Source organism: Trichogramma pretiosum, unplaced genomic scaffold, assembly GCF_000599845.2.
Source record: "Trichogramma pretiosum strain Unisexual culture from Peru unplaced genomic scaffold, Tpre_2.0 scaffold6, whole genome shotgun sequence".
In the NCBI taxonomy this organism is placed as follows: domain Eukaryota; kingdom Metazoa; phylum Arthropoda; class Insecta; order Hymenoptera; family Trichogrammatidae; genus Trichogramma; species Trichogramma pretiosum.
The window spans coordinates 2,302,573-2,319,631 of record NW_019641678.1 but is presented as its reverse complement, the minus strand read 5'-3'; the positions used below and the strand labels follow the sequence as shown (position 1 = coordinate 2,319,631).

General features: G+C 38.4%; 2 protein-coding genes across 4 annotated transcripts; one reads left to right on the top strand and one right to left on the bottom strand.

Annotated features, from left to right (window-relative positions):
• Nucleotides 1–1,047: 1,047 nt before the first annotated feature.
• LOC106657980 (serine/threonine-protein kinase SMG1) lies at nt 1,048–16,928 on the top strand. 3 transcript variants are annotated; one of them, XM_014379727.2, is made up of 6 exons: nt 1,048–1,693; nt 2,282–2,565; nt 2,697–2,893; nt 3,355–10,034; nt 12,271–12,822; nt 12,915–16,928. In XM_014379727.2, the coding sequence occupies exons 2-6, from the start codon at nt 2,342–2,344 to the stop codon at nt 15,906–15,908; spliced, it is 10,647 nt and encodes a 3,548-aa protein (XP_014235213.1). In that variant the 5' UTR covers nt 1,048–1,693; nt 2,282–2,341; the 3' UTR covers nt 15,909–16,928. The 3 variants fall into 3 exon arrangements, with proteins under 3 accessions (XP_014235213.1, XP_023316658.1, XP_014235214.1); XM_023460890.1 differs by lacking the exon at nt 1,048–1,693 and adding an exon at nt 1,714–2,092; XM_014379728.2 differs by lacking the exon at nt 1,048–1,693 and having other exon boundaries at nt 2,479–2,603.
• LOC106657981 (5-hydroxytryptamine receptor 1-like) lies at nt 10,041–12,064 on the bottom strand. Its single transcript, XM_014379729.2, has 4 exons — nt 11,826–12,064; nt 11,090–11,338; nt 10,797–11,033; nt 10,041–10,725 (listed from the first exon to the last, which is right to left on the bottom strand). The coding sequence occupies exons 1-4, from the start codon at nt 11,882–11,884 to the stop codon at nt 10,173–10,175; spliced, it is 1,098 nt and encodes a 365-aa protein (XP_014235215.1). The 5' UTR covers nt 11,885–12,064; the 3' UTR covers nt 10,041–10,172.
• Nucleotides 16,929–17,059: the final 131 nt, after the last annotated feature.

The following is a 17,059-nucleotide window of genomic DNA, read 5'->3' as shown; positions in this document are numbered from 1 at the left end:
TCCAACGTTTCAATGAAATATTATTTTTATTTTATTAAAAATACCAAAAACATTTTATACATTTTCACAATATTTAGTGTAAAAAACAAAAATATAAATTAACTCTAACGCTTTAAATATTTCAATCTTACAAGTAAATCATTCACTATTCTTCATTATTTATAAAGGTCATTCATCATTAAAGGCTTTTTCTCCAATATTCTCGAAAGACTCGAGAGTCCTGTAAAAAGAAAAGATTATTTTATTGCCATTATTATCGTAATTATTTTTTAGCAATAACAAATAAGAAATGAAAATTCTTACGTGAACATATCAACGATATTGTAACGAATAAGCTTAGTCGCCTTAATTCTATAATCGAAGTCGACTTGATTAAAAGAAAAACCGAAAGCGGTACCGACATCGAAGAATCCTAACTTGTTTGGAACTTCCTTTTAAAATCTCATAACATCCTTTACGGAAATTTCAAAGCAACTTATTATTACTTGAGACGTAAATAAGAATTTTAAGTGAAAACTTAGTTTATTGTATATCGCGTTAAGAATTTCATTCGCACAGACCCGGTTAATTATTGAGCTCTGTAATGCATGGACAGCAACGTGCACACGTGCGCAATCATCAAACGCTCACCTCCTATGATATAAAGTCGCGTCGCCGGTGTTTTAAAGTGTGTTTATTTATAGAAGTAAGCGACGCTCAACATTCTTATACCTGAGAGAAAAAATTGTGCGTACGTGTGCGACATGAGCTTAAGTTTACCGATTGCAATTTTACCAAGAATTTGCGTATGATTATATAACAAATATATCATTGTGCATCCTTTTTTCGTTTGTATGCAGACGCGTGTAAGGATTCGCGATTCAGTTTCACATGGATCATAAAAAGAAAAAAGTCGATCATCAAATAAGACGATATTTTTTATAATTGTAGTCTGATATGGTGAACGATAGTTGCGATCGCAACAATAAAATCAACTCACTCCAGTTAATCTATCATTTTTGAATCGACTGAACAACGTGAAAAGGCATTTGGCGCCGGCATCGCTCCCCACTATTGTCGTGAAATTGGCGCGTCTCATGGTATTCGACAATCCCCATCAAAAATCTAAACCTGTGATCTGAGTGCTAAGGCTGATGCGCGGCATATCTTGATTCCGTGAGCCATCGCTTTTCTTCGCGGCGTCGCTGTTGAAAAAAGTATCGGTACACGCGGTAAAAACTCAAACTACTCGACTTGAAACAGTTTCATTAATTTTCTCACTTTATACCGACAACTAGGCTTAAGGTTATTGGTAGAAATCGTTTAAACTGAGCATTCGTGCTACGGCAGCGCGTGTTTATTTTATCTATTACATGTGCACGATTTTCGAGAAGCCGCGCCATCTCCCGACCCCGTATGTAGTGTAGTACGTCTGCTGCAATGAGTGCTATGCTCTCTCGATCCAGCATTACGGTTATAATATATTACAATACGTGATATCATATAATACTGTCGAATGTCGAAAGCAGCACTGAGACAAACCGCATCCTTAAAGCATAAGTGTGCATGCCAGTAAATAGTATAACTTGTGGCCATCGCAATGTACGAATCTTATACGGCGTCCGTATTCTGTGCCAGTTGTGTCAAAACATTGCTGTGACTTAGTGAACTCTAAGGGCTGATGTAAACCATATATATGTTTATACGGGTAGCGGTGAGTATTATTGTTTTCGGATCTGTAAAATTATTTTAAATCATGATACGTTACTGAGACACGATTGCCGTTGAAATTTCAACTTTCGAAAATCATCTTATTCGTCTGAAAATTATTTACTGTGCCTGTGCATTTATGTTTTTATAAAAAAAATGCGAAAAATATGTACATCTTCTGCCTAAATTGGACGGGGCTGTTGCTTTAAAATATTCTTCTAGGCAATCGGCGCGAATTAACTTCGTTTAATGTGGATATTTCCGAAATCAAATTTTATGTTTACAAATGTACGTTGCGACAAGTTGAAATTTATCAAGCACTCGAACATAACCAAAAAACCGAGTTAGTTCATTTATTATGAAAATTTCGACTTCTGTTTCCTGAATACTTTTTTTTCACGGGGTAATAATTTATCTACAATTTATTTATACTTCAAAATTTATTTCTCCCAAGAATTTACTATAATTAATGTCAACTATTTCGTGTAGAAACTTTTGATTGCTTTAAGTTTAAAAAATTACTTCTAATTTTACTAAGCATTTTATTTACTATTTATAAAAATTTTAAATAACAATTTTTTATGAGTTTCAGATTCATATCTACATGTACAATTTGTGATTTCACTGATTTCAAATAGATTCATTATTATCTATGAGTATCTGTGGCAGTTCTGCTAGTACCAAAGTAAAAAATTCTAATAATTCAGATACAAAAAACGAAATTATTGTATCTGAGCATTTAGAAGTTCAAGAGCCAAAAGAAAAGGAACTTTCTAAAAATTTAGAAATTATTAAAACACCAAAAACTACAGTCTTCATTTGCCAGAAAGGATCTCGAGTGTCATCTGATCATAGTTTCTCAAAGTTTAAATTTAGGTAAATTAAGTAACTATGTATAAAAAAATTTTAAAAAGGTAATTTTTTTTTTTTTTTTTTGAGCCTTGAATAAGGAAATTTAGACAGATATCATCAGCATTTTAACAATATTTAATGAACACTTGTTTTAGGGGTGAATCACGAAATGATTTACAAATGGCTCGAGGAGGAAACAGTGGAACTCGTGGTCGAGGTAGTGGTCACAGAGGAAGAGGTTTCAAACGAGTTCATTCCAATGTTGGTGACAGAGATGGACGTGGAGACAGATCTAAATTTCACGAGTCAGTAAAAAATCATGATAATAGATATGATGATAAAAGAACTGTTGGTAAGTTTAATAGAACTTGTTTATATCACTTTTAATTGTTTGAATGCTTGTTTTTTTTTTCATTCTTCAGAATGCAAGTTTATTTTTTAAATGGTCTAAAAATCTTATTCAAAACAATATCAAAATCGACCTCTTCAAAAACTATCACAAAGTTGAGCTTATTAATAGTATCATTATAAAGATACAATACATTTTGCTTTAAAAAACTGTTAAACATAAACGTTTTGAAATTACTGTGAGAAAAATGTTTAGTATGAAATTTCCTAATTAATGTTTTCTTGCAGTCTTGAGCACTGTTTTTGTAAACCAATTCTGAAAAAGTTCTGATATCTGTAGTTATATTATCAATTAGATTTAAGAATCGTTGATACTTGAAAAAAAATTTTAGTTGTAGCAGCAGTAATTTTTTATAGTATAAAAAGCATTCAATCACTATTTTATTATTCCTTTTTTTATTGCAGAAGATTCTAAAATTTCCACGTTGTTGAGGCGTTTAGCTCGTGAAGACAACTATGATAATATTTGGAGTTTATGTACACATCTACAAGAATCAATTCAAGCTCCTGAAAATCAAAAATATGTTAAAAGAACTCTGGACAATATTTGTGATAGTTTGTTAGAATTGCTTTATACTTGTCCTGATTCAAATATCAAGCAAGAAGTTAGCCATTGTATAGGTCTGGTTGGCTATGTGAGTGAATATGAATTCAAACGCTACTTAGATTGGATTTTTAAGAAAATATCTAAAGAACAAAAAAATGAAGTCAAATGCTCCATAATGGAAGCTTTCATTGAAACCTTAGAAGCTAATCGAATTAAACCTAAACTCAAGGATAATTCTGCAACAATTATGCCCAAATTACTTTCTGTGCTTGAGATGGTAGAAACTCCTGAACTTCTCATTGTTACTTGTAATGCCATTCTAGAAGTGGTTGACCAGTATCCAGACTGCTTTGAACAATTTTTTCATGATATAGTTGATATCCTAATAGGTTGGCATATTGATACAAGTACCTCGATCGAGATAGTTCAATTTTCTAGTGAAACTTTACAACAACTAAAAAGATATTGGCTAGCAGATACTAACTTTACAGAAAATTTATTACATCAATTTTTTGAAGACATTCAAAATTACAGAGATGAAATGCTGTCACTTCAAACGGATAGTACTACCCTTGATGGAGAGCAATTAACAGATAAAGCAGTTAGTAAAGAGCTTAAAGAAAACACTAAAAAAATGACTAGTGTTTTATCAGTGGTTAATACGGTTCTTAAATGCGTTGAAGAGAATTTTAATGCCATGAAAACACAATGGTCTTCTCCACATTCACGAATTCTCCTTGATCGTTTGGTTTTAATGCTTGAAACGGTTATCAAAGCTCTGCAACTTGAAGATGATAAGAATAATCCAGAATTTACATTAATTGATCCTAGTAAAGAAAATATTTCCGTTTTAGAGCATCAAATGAAACTTTTGAATATTTCTGATGGGACTATCGAAAAAACAGTTAGTCAACTTAAAAAAAAGGCAAAAATTGATCATAAAGATGTTATAAAAATAATAGAAATTTCAAAAGTTAAAAAGATCGAGAGAAAACGTTTGAAACAAGATAGTAGTCTGCATTCTATTTCAAAAGAAGAAGAGAGCAAAATTTTGGAATTGATTAAATCATTAAATTCGCTCACAATTGTTCAAAATTTATCCAAAGAAAAAGAGCGTTTAGCAGTTGTTGCAAATGAGTGCGTATGTCATTTACTGGTGTATGTAAAATATGAACCTGAATTTGCAACAACATTAGACTTATTGCTTACTTATATCTTGTTACAACTAGAACAAATTGAAACATGCTGGGACGATGGAAGGGTTTCAGCTTTTGAGCTAATTAACAAAATAATTCAAGAATTACCTCTAAAATTAGAAAATTCATTTGTTGATTTACTTCTTTCAAGTACATCAGTTATTTCAAAGCTACGTTTTAGTTCAAATAAAAAAATTAATAAAGAAATTGTAAAAATCTACAGTAACTTGCTCAGCTCGACAAATATTATGTTATCTCAAACCAGTTATAATTACATCTTGGGAGACATGGAAAATGCTTACAATACCCTTATTCCAAATTTTGGAACTCTGGTAGCCAATAATCCTTTGAAGGATCATACATACTCACGGGAAGATGCTAAACATGTGTTGCAGTTTTCATTGCAAGTTCTCACAAAATTAACAACAAAAAAAATATCCAATGAAGGTGTCGAAAGTTTGCAGCCAAACATTTTATATGCAATTTTAGAACTACAACCACAAAATTCAGTACTATCAAAAATATCTAAGGTTATTCATTACGATTTATTCGTATTAATATCCTCTCTCTGTAAGACCAATGTTTACCAATTACCAGCAGAAATTAGAAATTCATCAGTCGAAATAGAACTTTTGAATGAATACGATATCACACAATTAACTGCTGTTAAAAACTTGAAAATTACACTTGATTTAATTGGTGAAGTTATGCAAGATAAAAGTATAGAGAGCAAGGTGCTTGATATAGTTTTCGATTGGGCTTATAATATTTTAGCGTCAAAATCGCGATTATTATTTTCACTTACCTCAGAAGACGAGTGCGTTAAAAAATTCTTCAACAGTGTTGTCGATAGAGCATACTACTCAATGAACCACAAAAAATCATCCAAAATTTGCGATCTTTTTCGTATCGTTCTCACCGATAAAGTGTTTAACTCTTTCATTGAGGAAGGTGAGATCTATAACAAAATTGTGGATTTGATCATCATGAAATGCCATTCCGGTCATCAGGAAAAGAAACAGTTTGTGGAATTGTTGAAGCTTATATCTCCGCATCGTGTATTTTTGCGGATGAAAAATTACGTCTCTTTGAAGAATAAAAGAATATCGAAGAGTACGATCGGTGATCACAATGTTAACGCATATTTAAGTGCTCAAAAACTTCTTCGTTACACCAAGCCTACTATGACCAAGCAACAATTCAAGTCATTCATGAATTATATTTTGCCGTTGAATCAGTTTGAACCTAAGGGAGTCTGCGAGATATTTGCAACATGCTGGCCAATTGTAGCGGACACCAAGATACTGGCTGAGCTTGGCAGCTTTACTTTAGGAAATTCGTCGCTCATGCTGCACTGGGCGATGAACGAAGCAGCCCAGCACTGTATCTCTAATAAGTTGCGTACTGTACTTGGTAAGCCACAGGACACTTTTATGAATTTCGAGTGCGCACTCAAGGACTTGGCTCGAGAAATCAGCTGCCCCAGAAAATCTTTGACCGGATGTCAAACAATCACGGACCTCGAGGCCGTTTTAAAGGAGCAGAAGCGGGTGCGCGTGCTGGTGGAATTCTTCGAACACCTTGAGAAAGCTCTGCACAACGCAACCGAAGGATGCGCTGTCTCGTTACCACAGGCTGCAAAACCCGTCCAATCTTTCTTTCGCACCAACGCCTTGACCTGTCGCGAGTGGTTGAAGCGGGTGCGCCTGGCCCTGTGCGTGGTTTCGCTTCACGCCGGCCTCGCAACGCAAGCGCTCCGTAATGGTTTGCGCGTCTTGGAAGATCTAAGCGTTACGGCTGAGAGCAACACTGCCGAATTCGAGCGGGCCGTCGTCTGTGTCGCGCGCGCTCTGGTCATGCTACGCGAACCCGAAGCCTTGCAAGGATTAGTATCATTCGTTCAGAAAAATAATCGTCAATTCTCATGGCTGCAAGCTGCCGTAGAAGATGCAGCCGGTAGATATGAGGCTGGAGCCGTTATTTACAAGTCCGTATTGGAGACGGAGATTCTCAAATGCAGTGGGGAAGAGAATCCAGAAGTTAAGAACCTCACTGACTCGCAAGTTTCGTCGTTCTGCTTGGAACGAATAAGTAAGTGTTATTTGTCTCTCAATGATTTCTGCAGCTTGAATTGTTGGAAGCAGAAGGAAGCAGCTTTACTCGCCGATCCTTACAATTGGAACGTCGCTACACCTAGCGTCTCGGAATCCCAAGCAGCAGCTTTATACGAGTTTGATCAGGCATGCATTATTCCTTTGATAAATTTGAGCGAGTGGACTATGCTGGATCGCAGGAGAAAAACCAATTGGAGCGTCGCCGAAGTCCATAGCCAGTGTGAGAATACCTTGACAAATGTAGCTTTCAAAGCTTATTGCAGTGACCGCGTAGATGATAGTGACATAGAAAAAGTTAAACAGTGTCAAACCATTGCTGCTTTTACGATGTCGGAATGTTTGAGAAACGTCCCGGCTGAGTTTCTCGAAGAAGCTACTATAATGCTTTGCGCTTCCTCAAATTTGTTGGACGTTTTCGATTTCAATGGCAAACGCAGTAAACACGGTGCTGAGGTACCTCAGCTTTCACAGTGGGACAATTGGGACAAATTGAATCAAGAGTTTAATTCAGCATCCTTGAATCGCTTCCTGTGGTGGACTAATTATATCTACCAGTTCACTCCGAAAGAATCCGACGTTTATGTTGATAAAATGAGCAAAATGCGCCTGCAGATCATTAAAAGTGCTCGCTTAGAAGGTAATTATCAACTTGCGAAACGTGAACTGGCGCGCTTTTTTGCCGTTCGTCACATTGGTGAAATTGTTCAAAACGTATCAACTCATTATCTTCCCGAAAAATACCGAATTTCTGGCATGATCGAGGCTGCAAAATTATTAACCGCTCTGGACAAGAAAAACGATGCCCTGAAGGTCATCAGTTATACAGCGACACAAACACTCATGACTACTATAGACTTTTACAAGTACTCCAGTGAAAATGAAAGAGCCAACGACGAATCTTGGAAATCACTCAACTCCAACGTTTTGTTGGTGCTGTCCGATTTAATTCGAAGCGATGCCGACGTTGTAAACTGTGAGCAGCTTCAAGAATTTATGGTGCTGGAGGGTGAATATGGAGACGGATCGATAAATATGTTGCTGAACAACACAAACGAAAACATACCAGTGACCGAGGTGACTTATGGCAAAGTAATGCGCCTCGGCGCTAAGCTTGATCCAAATGTGGCAAAAATTCAGTCGAACCTCGCCAGCTTTTGTTACGGCTGGGGTCGTAAAATTGTCGACAATCCAAGCCACGACATGCTTTTCGATGACGACAAACAGCTTATCCAAGATCTACTTCCTATCGAAGCCACCAAAGAAGAGATCGAGAGCGTGATTGCTATTTTGAACAAGAGCAATCACTTGAGCGTGCTCGAACGCGAAGAAGAAGGCGACATCAACAGCAGTAATTTCGAAGCCATTGACAACATAGAGAACTCGCTGCGAAGTCTGCCGATACTAAGCGACGCCAATTGTGAGAGTCTGTCGCCTTTTATCGAAATCTGGGAAAAAGCTAAAGTCCGCAAGTACAAGTTTTACGAGATGGCCTGCGAAGCCTATTTCAAATTCTTACAGTTAAACTCAGACTCGAACACCGTTGGAAACATCACCGCAACGCTTCGTCTCTTGCGATTGATGGTCAAACATGCTACAGAGCTACAATCAGTACTCGAAGAAGGCCTCTCGATAACTGCAACCAAACCCTGGAAAGCCATCATTCCGCAATTGTTTTCGCGCTTGACTCACCCTGAGTGCTACGTGCGACAGCGAGTATCTGAATTGTTGCGCCGAGTGGCCGAGAATTCTCCTCATCTCATTACGTTTCCCGCAGTGGTTGGCACCATATCCTGCAGTAAACCGAGCAAATATCAGGGTTACGACAGCGACGACAGCCAAGAGGGAGATTTCATCGAGGAAGAAGATAATGACGCCTCGAATGGATTTATGAACGAGTGTTTCACGCAAATGACCGACTGTTTGAGCAAAAGCCTGCCCGAATCAATTCAGCAGGTTCGAATTTTGGTCAAAGAACTGAGAAGAATAACACTACTGTGGGATGAATTGTGGCTAGCCACGTTTACTCAGCATCATGCAGATTTTTACAAACGTTTTGAACAGCTCGAGCAAGAGATCCAAAAAGTCCAGGAAAACACTTGGCTCAGTGGAGAGGCTAAAGAACATCTAATTGCTGAAAAATATCGCATTATTGTCAAGCCGATAATCTTCGTACTCGAAGAATTGTACGCTGTAACAACTGCAACTGCTGAAACGCCTCACGAAGTTAGCTTCCAGGAAAAATATAACCCAGTAATGGAAAAACTCATTGAAAGATTGAAGAATCCAAAGAACCCGGCGAAACCGCACGGTTCGATGATGCAGTTGAAATCGCTTGAGAATATGCTCGGTCAAAGATATCAAAAGCGAAACTTGTATTCGCTGTCGATGGCAAAAATAAGTCCAATCTTAGCCACGATGAAAGATACATGCATTACGATGCCAGGAATAATTTCTAACAGAGAAATTACGATTAAGTCGGTAGAAGACCTCGTCTCCGTTTTACCCACAAAAACGAAGCCCAAAAAACTCATCTTCAAAGGATCAGATGGACAGAGTTATACCTACCTTTTCAAGGGCCTGGAAGATCTACACTTGGACGAGCGCATAATGCAATTCTTGAGTGTATGTAACACAATGATGTCTTCTACCAATGATGGAGGCCTTTACCGTGCTCGTCACTATTCGGTCGTGCCTCTTGGACCCCGCTCGGGGTTGATTCAGTGGGTCGACGGTGTGACGCCCATGTTCTCTTTATACAAGCGATGGCAGCAGCGAGAAGTGGCTCTCAAACAAACTCCTATCCAACGACCTACCGAGCTTTTCCATAAGAAACTCGCTCCTCTTTTACAAGAACGAAATATTTCCATAGAAAACAGAAAAGAATGGCCAGCTGGAGTCTTGAAGCAAGTCTTGACGGAGCTCATCAACGAGACTCCCAAGGATTTGCTAGCTAACGAAATTTTATGCAACAGCAGCAATGCCGGAGGCTGGTGGCAAGCGACCAAAAATTACACCTACTCTATGGCCGTAATGTCTGTCATCGGTTACATCATCGGACTCGGTGATCGACATCTTGACAACATTCTTATTGATTTGAACACCGGGGAAGTCGTACACATCGATTATAACATTTGCTTCGAGAGAGGAAAAAGTCTGCGGATTCCCGAAAAGGTGCCATTCAGATTGACTCAAAATATCAAAGCGGCTTTGGGCCCCACGGGTTTGGAGGTGAGTTTATCAATTCATTTTCGTTTTTATTATTTACAATACACATCATACGTTATTCATGAAAATTTAAATTATGAGTATTCATATTAAGTACAAATGATACAATGATCGATCGATCATACTTGACACTATACAATTTCACAAATTTTCCGTCGATAACATCGGGTCGTGCTCTATCGCTGTTTTGTGGTTTTTAACCGCGTCTTTTAATAACCGTTCAGGGCCATTTTTCACATCTCTCTGCACTAGTTCGTCTTGTTTTCTTAAGTAATGCTGAAAACTGGAGTTAAATTGATTGTAATCGGGCGAACGACACCGCATTAATTTTTTAAAAGCCTTGCGGAAAGCTCGATTTTTCCAAGCATAGATAATGGGATTAACGGCGCTGTTCAACATTGCCATGGAAAACATGACGCGGTATATCGTTGGGCTCGGTTGTTGATCGACATCAATCACGTGAACCAAAGCTACGACCACGTAGGGTAACCAAAAAATTGTAAAACATCCAAGAATAGGAAGCACAACCTGGATACTCTTCTTTTGGCTAGAGTCGCGGTCGAGATCGTTGGCTCCGGTGAGTTTCCATCGACGCGCATGTATCCTCGCCTCTCGCCATATTCTCAGATAAAGAACGAATATGCTCAACCAAACGGTAACGAACAGTGGTGTGAGAATGGCGATCATGTATAATCTGAAATCATTCGAACGGTTGGCAAATTTACTTTTTTCTAAGCCAATTTTTCTAAGACCGATAAAAAATACCTCGGAAATACTGTATAAAGTTCGCAGACGTTGGAACTGTCATAGATATTCCAGTAGATCGGAATAGTCGAAACGAAGGCCGAGCACGCCCATATTATCGTTATCGCCACTGTAAATAATCTCTCCCTTGCATACTCGCTGTATTTCAGTGGGTGTATTATAGCTAAATAGCGATCAAAGGCAATCGCTGTAACATTGCAAAAACTCGCGCAGCAACAGAACGCCGGGAACACGAATCTGCAACAAATTTCATTTTAATGCTGTCGAATAAAGAATTTCGTGAATTTGTTCACCTCGGTATGCACGAGTACTTGTAGCAGGCTAGTCTCGCGTCGAGAAAAAATAGGAGGTGATAGATCACGGCGAGGCCTACCAACAGGTCCGATACGGCGAGGCTCAAAATCAGCCGATTCGATTGTGGATTGCGCAGTCTTCGGCTCAATCTGACCGCTAGAATCGTTAAGACGTTTCCAAGAATAATAACGGTGATGACGACTGCGTCGACAGCGATCCAACAGCTCGAACACAGTGGTGACGATGGTCTGAAATAAAATAAAATAATGTAGAGTCATGCTTCATATTCAATGTAATCTTAAGGAAGGAAAGATCCACGCGAGAGCTGTAACGAAATTAATTTGATCAAAAGTAGGAAAAAATATTAATAGTGCGTGCACGTGCAGTTGTCTCGTTGCGAGTGCCATCGCTGCAGTGGCCTTGGCATGTAAAAAGAAAAAAAAGACCCGCTGCACTTGACTGTTCAATGACTCGGATAAATATCTCAAAAGTAGCGAGCATCGCGAGAGAGAACGTCGAGAGATAATCGAGTTTGTTACAATATTAAGCGTCGTTGGTTTTGTGATTATGCATCGCATAAAATTACATCATGGCAAAATGTTCCGTAAAGCATCGAAATTAAAGAATTCTAAAAGAAATGATACAAGTAATGAAATGAACCAGAAGCGCGCATTCGCGTAATCGCCACACCACGATTATTCGCTTATGCTATGCAGTAGATAAAATTTGACTCACGCTTCGGAAGTAGCAATCGACTCGTCTGTCGCAAAATTACCGGTCACGACGAGCCTCATAATTTTTTCTCGTGCGATGCGTAAGATCGATCGACGAGTGCCATCGTTGACGCGTCGACGCGTGTTAAATGTGCACTGATGCTGCTGTTGCGGCCGAAATGATACTGACTCGACTTGTATTGCGTGTACGCGCGATCTACATCATCATTATTATGAGTCTAACACCGATCGATGTAAAGCTCGAAAACTTTTTACGGGCGCGACTTTGGGGACACGCTTCGCATTTACAAATTATCTGATGTGATTTTTGTTGTTACGTCACTCGCGTTATCTGTAGTCGATAGTATGTAAAATCGACAGGTGCGAGACGTATCCTACAGTCGCTTTTATTTATTATCTATATATATAAATTAATACATAATTCCATGGTTTTTTGATGATTTTAGGGCATGTTCCGTCACGCGTGCGAGCACACATTGTCGCAGATGCGTCAAGGCCGAGAGACCCTCTTGACACTCCTCGAAGCTTTCGTGTACGACCCGTTGGTCGACTGGCGTTCGGGCTCTGACACCAGCATCCTAAGCTACGCAGCGGCCGGTAAAGCTCGTTCCCGTGCCAACGGCACGACTCGCAAGAAGCTCGAGATCGAGCTCACTCACGCCATGTTCAAGGTACGCGTGTGCGAGATGCGCATTGAATGGCTAAATAACAAGGACGAAGTCACGAAAATTTTCCCGGCTTTGATCTCGGTATTGGCAACTTGGATCGAGACTTACAATGTCAACAAACAGTGGCAGAACACAATACAAGAGCGATACATGCAGCTAGACCTCGTACAAGAGGCTCAAAATGCCAAACCTGGCAAGGAGCCCCACCCTCTCTTCACGCTGCTCAAGAGATACGATAATTTTAAAACAGCTATGGACTCCAAGGAATTGGCTATGCATAATATGCGAGAATTGCAGAATCTCTACCAGAAACAGATAAAGAGTCACCGAGTGAGTATTCCTCAATTTTTTTGAATATTTTAATGATTTTTAATAACGAATTGGATACTTGACAATTAATTTTTCTTTCCCTATCTTCTCAGGATGCGATAAAAACTATCAACAAATTAGCACTGGAGCTAGCTTCCGTAGAGTTGAGAAAATTAGAAGATGAAATAATTCCTAATATTTTTGATCAGATTGAAGAATTTTTACACAACGCTGGCCAGAGTCAGATGATCCATCAGTGTCAGCAGTCCGAGTTGGAACTTGTGGCTGTGTCACAACAATTGATGGGAGTTTTACATTCCATCATCGATGATCTTAATCACTACTCGTCGGTCATAACAAATTATCCAGTTCAAATCATCAAGGAGCACCGGACAGTGGTGCACAAGAATTGGGCAAGTAAATTGTTGTCATTACCCTCAGTGAGCACTTGCGAATTAATCGAACAAGAAGCTTCGTATCTTTATCGTCCTCCTAGCCGTGACGATATTGTAACTAAAACCGTGGTCGAATTTTCTACTCAAATCAAGGAATTGATTGATGAAATTGAACAAAAGCATGTTTACGTTAAGCGACCATCTCCCATAAAAAATTTAAGCTTTGAAAAGTTACAGAAGAATTATGAAGTTGCGAGAGATGAAGCGATTAAGTACCGCGAGAGTTATGACGTTTGCAACCGAAGTTTTGAGAGTGCTTTGCTCATGACTTTCGCTGAATTAAATTTACAGTTCTTGAAATCGGAAGTTGATGTTAAATATGCCAAGTGTTTGGTTAATCACTCTATCTCAGGCAACGATTGGTTCGTATATCAGTTGAGTCACGATGCTTCGTATGTGTACCACTTGATAACGCTTGTGAAGATCGATCCTCTTTTGGATCGCCACATCGAGTGTCTCAAAAATGTCAAGACAATGTATCAACTTTTGCAAGATTTTCTGCCCCGTTTCTACGTCGAACTACTGCCAATGACTGCCAATTTTATTCCATCCGCCGATTCAAGTTTCTTAAAAATGATGGATGATGTTGATAATTATTTTAATGAAATTAATATACCATGCACCGATCTGTTGCAAAAATTAGAAGAGCATTTATATTTCACTATCAAACAAACGAGTAGTCCTCACTCCGACGTGTACGAACAGGTTCTCGCAATGCGTGTTAAATTTGAGAATTCGTTGATTGTAGAAAATGTTCCCGAATTTCTTGTCAAGTTTAATAATCTATTTGTACATTTGGATGCAGAAAAGGAAAATCTTGTTGAAGCATTCCATTCTATCCCAACAATTCCGAAAAGTTGGGGTAAAATAGATAGCCTAGACAGAGCTGAAGATATGGCCCCTGTGCAACTTGGAAAAGAAGCTCGCAACGTTCTTAATAACATATTTTTTGTAAAACGCATAAAAACAATGATGGACGTTTTTGACATATTTCGTCATCAGATGAAATTATTCCAAGGCATAGATCTTCAACCCGAATCAGTGAGGCGCTACTTCTTGGGCGATAACATCACGGCACCAATAAGATCTTTTATTGGCGACTTTGTCAAACGCTTTGTATTGGGCACACTAACTGTGTGCTTGAGTGTGGTCATCAGTAGCTTACTTTTGAGGCAAAATTCACTGAAAGTAGAGCAAGAGATCAAAGCTCAATGGGAATTATTGGGTCCTGATGGAAAATTATCTCTCGTATATCTTTGCAACTATGTACACGATTTGATTAATCATCTTCCAACGGACGAGCGCGAAATAGAATTACAACAGCGAGCGATCAGTCGAGCTCATCTAGTAAAACTCAAACAGCATTTTCTGGAAAGGATAGTAGAAATCACTGCCACATCATGGAAGAGAGTAATGAAAACCAAATGGAACGTAATGAAAAAAATTATGACCATCCATTACTTCATGCACGAAGATCATTTGCGGTTATATAAAATCACACCGCCCGAGTTCAATCGTACAGATTTTATCAATGCGCTGCGTTCAAAAGTCAATGACGTATCCAGCATCGCTGTCAAGTTGGACAAAGCTGGCGACCAGCTGTATCAGTTCATACAGCAGTCAGTGCAAAGACTCAAATGGGCTGCAGGGGCTAATCCAGACGTAAATAATATTATTAGTCTCTTCGATAAAACGGTGAAAAATAGCAACGAAAAGATGCTTCAACTGAAGAAAATTTCAGTTGCGGCAACGACAAGAAGCAATATAATTTTACAATTCGAGTCATTGAGATCGATCAATCAGCCTGATACCATTGCGACTCACGTAACTTTCATGGACGTTTTAATGAAGTTCAAAAAGAGTTGCATGTTGATTGAAAATCTGGATGTCACTGTGACCCCGCTTGAAGTAAGCCTTGTAGAACTGTTACAACTCGGAGCTAACGAGCAAAAGGACATCGATGTGGCTTGGCTACGACAAACCGAACATCTACTTTCCGCGGGTATTGTTGAAATCAAGAAAAATAGTCAAGAATGCGTCGAGAATTTAACATCAGCCGAATTATCGCTCAAAGAAAAATTGGTGTCTTTGCAAAATGCAATGGCTGATCACCATCGTCTGATTAATGATGTGAGACTACTACTCAAAAGAATGTCCAAACAAGAGACAATGCCTGGATTGAACGATTTTCTGCAAAAGTATCGCAGCTACACGGAAAAATTATCAACTAGCATCAAGGATCTAGACTTGCAAAAAATCAACTCGGAATCGGCGTCTGCATTGAAAGCTGATTTTGAGGACTTAAACGCCGTCGTACCACAGCTTTACGATGAGTTACTGCAATTTGCTGACTTGGCCAACGAAACAACGGAAACGCAGCCCAACAAGCCGAAACTTGTGCGGCAAGACAGCGTGTACTTCAGTCCGCGGCGAGGTGTGCCCGCGATTAATCCAGCAACTGGTAAGGCGACTCAGCAACAGAACACTTACGCCCTGAGCGTGTGGCGCAGGATTCGTGCTAAATTGGATGGCCGCGATCCAAACCCTGCGCGTAAGGTTACGGTATCCGAACAAATTGAATACATCATTCGCGAGGCCCTGTCGATTGATAATTTATCCCAGTTGTATGAGGGCTGGACACCCTGGGTTTGAGCTACTATATGAAGGCGTTAGCTCGCGCTGCGCCGAAATGGGATCTCAAGTCTTCGTCAATGAACATCAACATTTAATAAATGCAGTCTATCTCGTCTTTTTCTGCCGTCTTGTTGCCGAATAATGTATCTTCAAATGTAACTCGAGCACAGGAGAGCTAACAAAAAATCCATAATTACTTCAATTATTGTTGACCTGTCTCTCTGTGTTCAACAAAGAGTACCAATGGAGAGAAAAGGAACGACGCACGACGAGTAACTTAACAAAGTACATTTACCACGCTAAAAAGTACATCTTAACTTGCGAGAGTTGAAATTCTTTCCTCTTTTAAAGATGGACGAATATCAGCTGCTCAATAAAATATTTGAAGAAAAAAAATGACAAAAAAAGAGATAGAAAACTTAAGCTCTGAGGATGATAATACTGATATATGATGATACGGAATTATGATTTCGACGACGACATAAAATAGCCGAGCACGACGCGCGGATTTCGAATCTTTAGTGATCCGTCAGTTTTCTAACACTTCATTTTTCGTTATTGGCCATGTTGATTCATTGATTATTTGATTTTGAACTTGATTATCTACTTAACCTATTGAAAAAATGAATCAGTTTACTCGAGAATATATAAAGGTAATATTTATCAATCAAGACTAATCGCAAAGGAAAAAATGGCTAATTAGTTTGTCGGCCGGCTTTAAATTTAGAGCTACAAAAAAAATTTTTTTAAATGGTTTACAGGCAAATAGTATATGGGTTCATTAAACTTTACAAGAAACCATGTATGTAATGATCATTAAGTTTAAATTAGATACATATTTTTCGTTGCAAAATTTGATCGAAAAAAATTAATTCAATACTGTATGTAATAGAATTATATTAAAAAAATTTTATTTACTTAAAAGAGATGATTCACAATCATATATCACTAAAATATATCTCTAGTAATTTTATGGTGAAATTTTATTTATGCGTAATTGGTGACACGTTCTTTTCTTTTCTGAGCAAAAACAAATTCAATTAATTTTGTTGTTGTTGATAATTATTGTATCAAGAGTAAATAAATTCGTCTTATTATAAATTTTTTTCATATTCAATTTCTACAGTTGTAATAGATTTTTAAATGAAAAAAATGTTACACAGAAAACG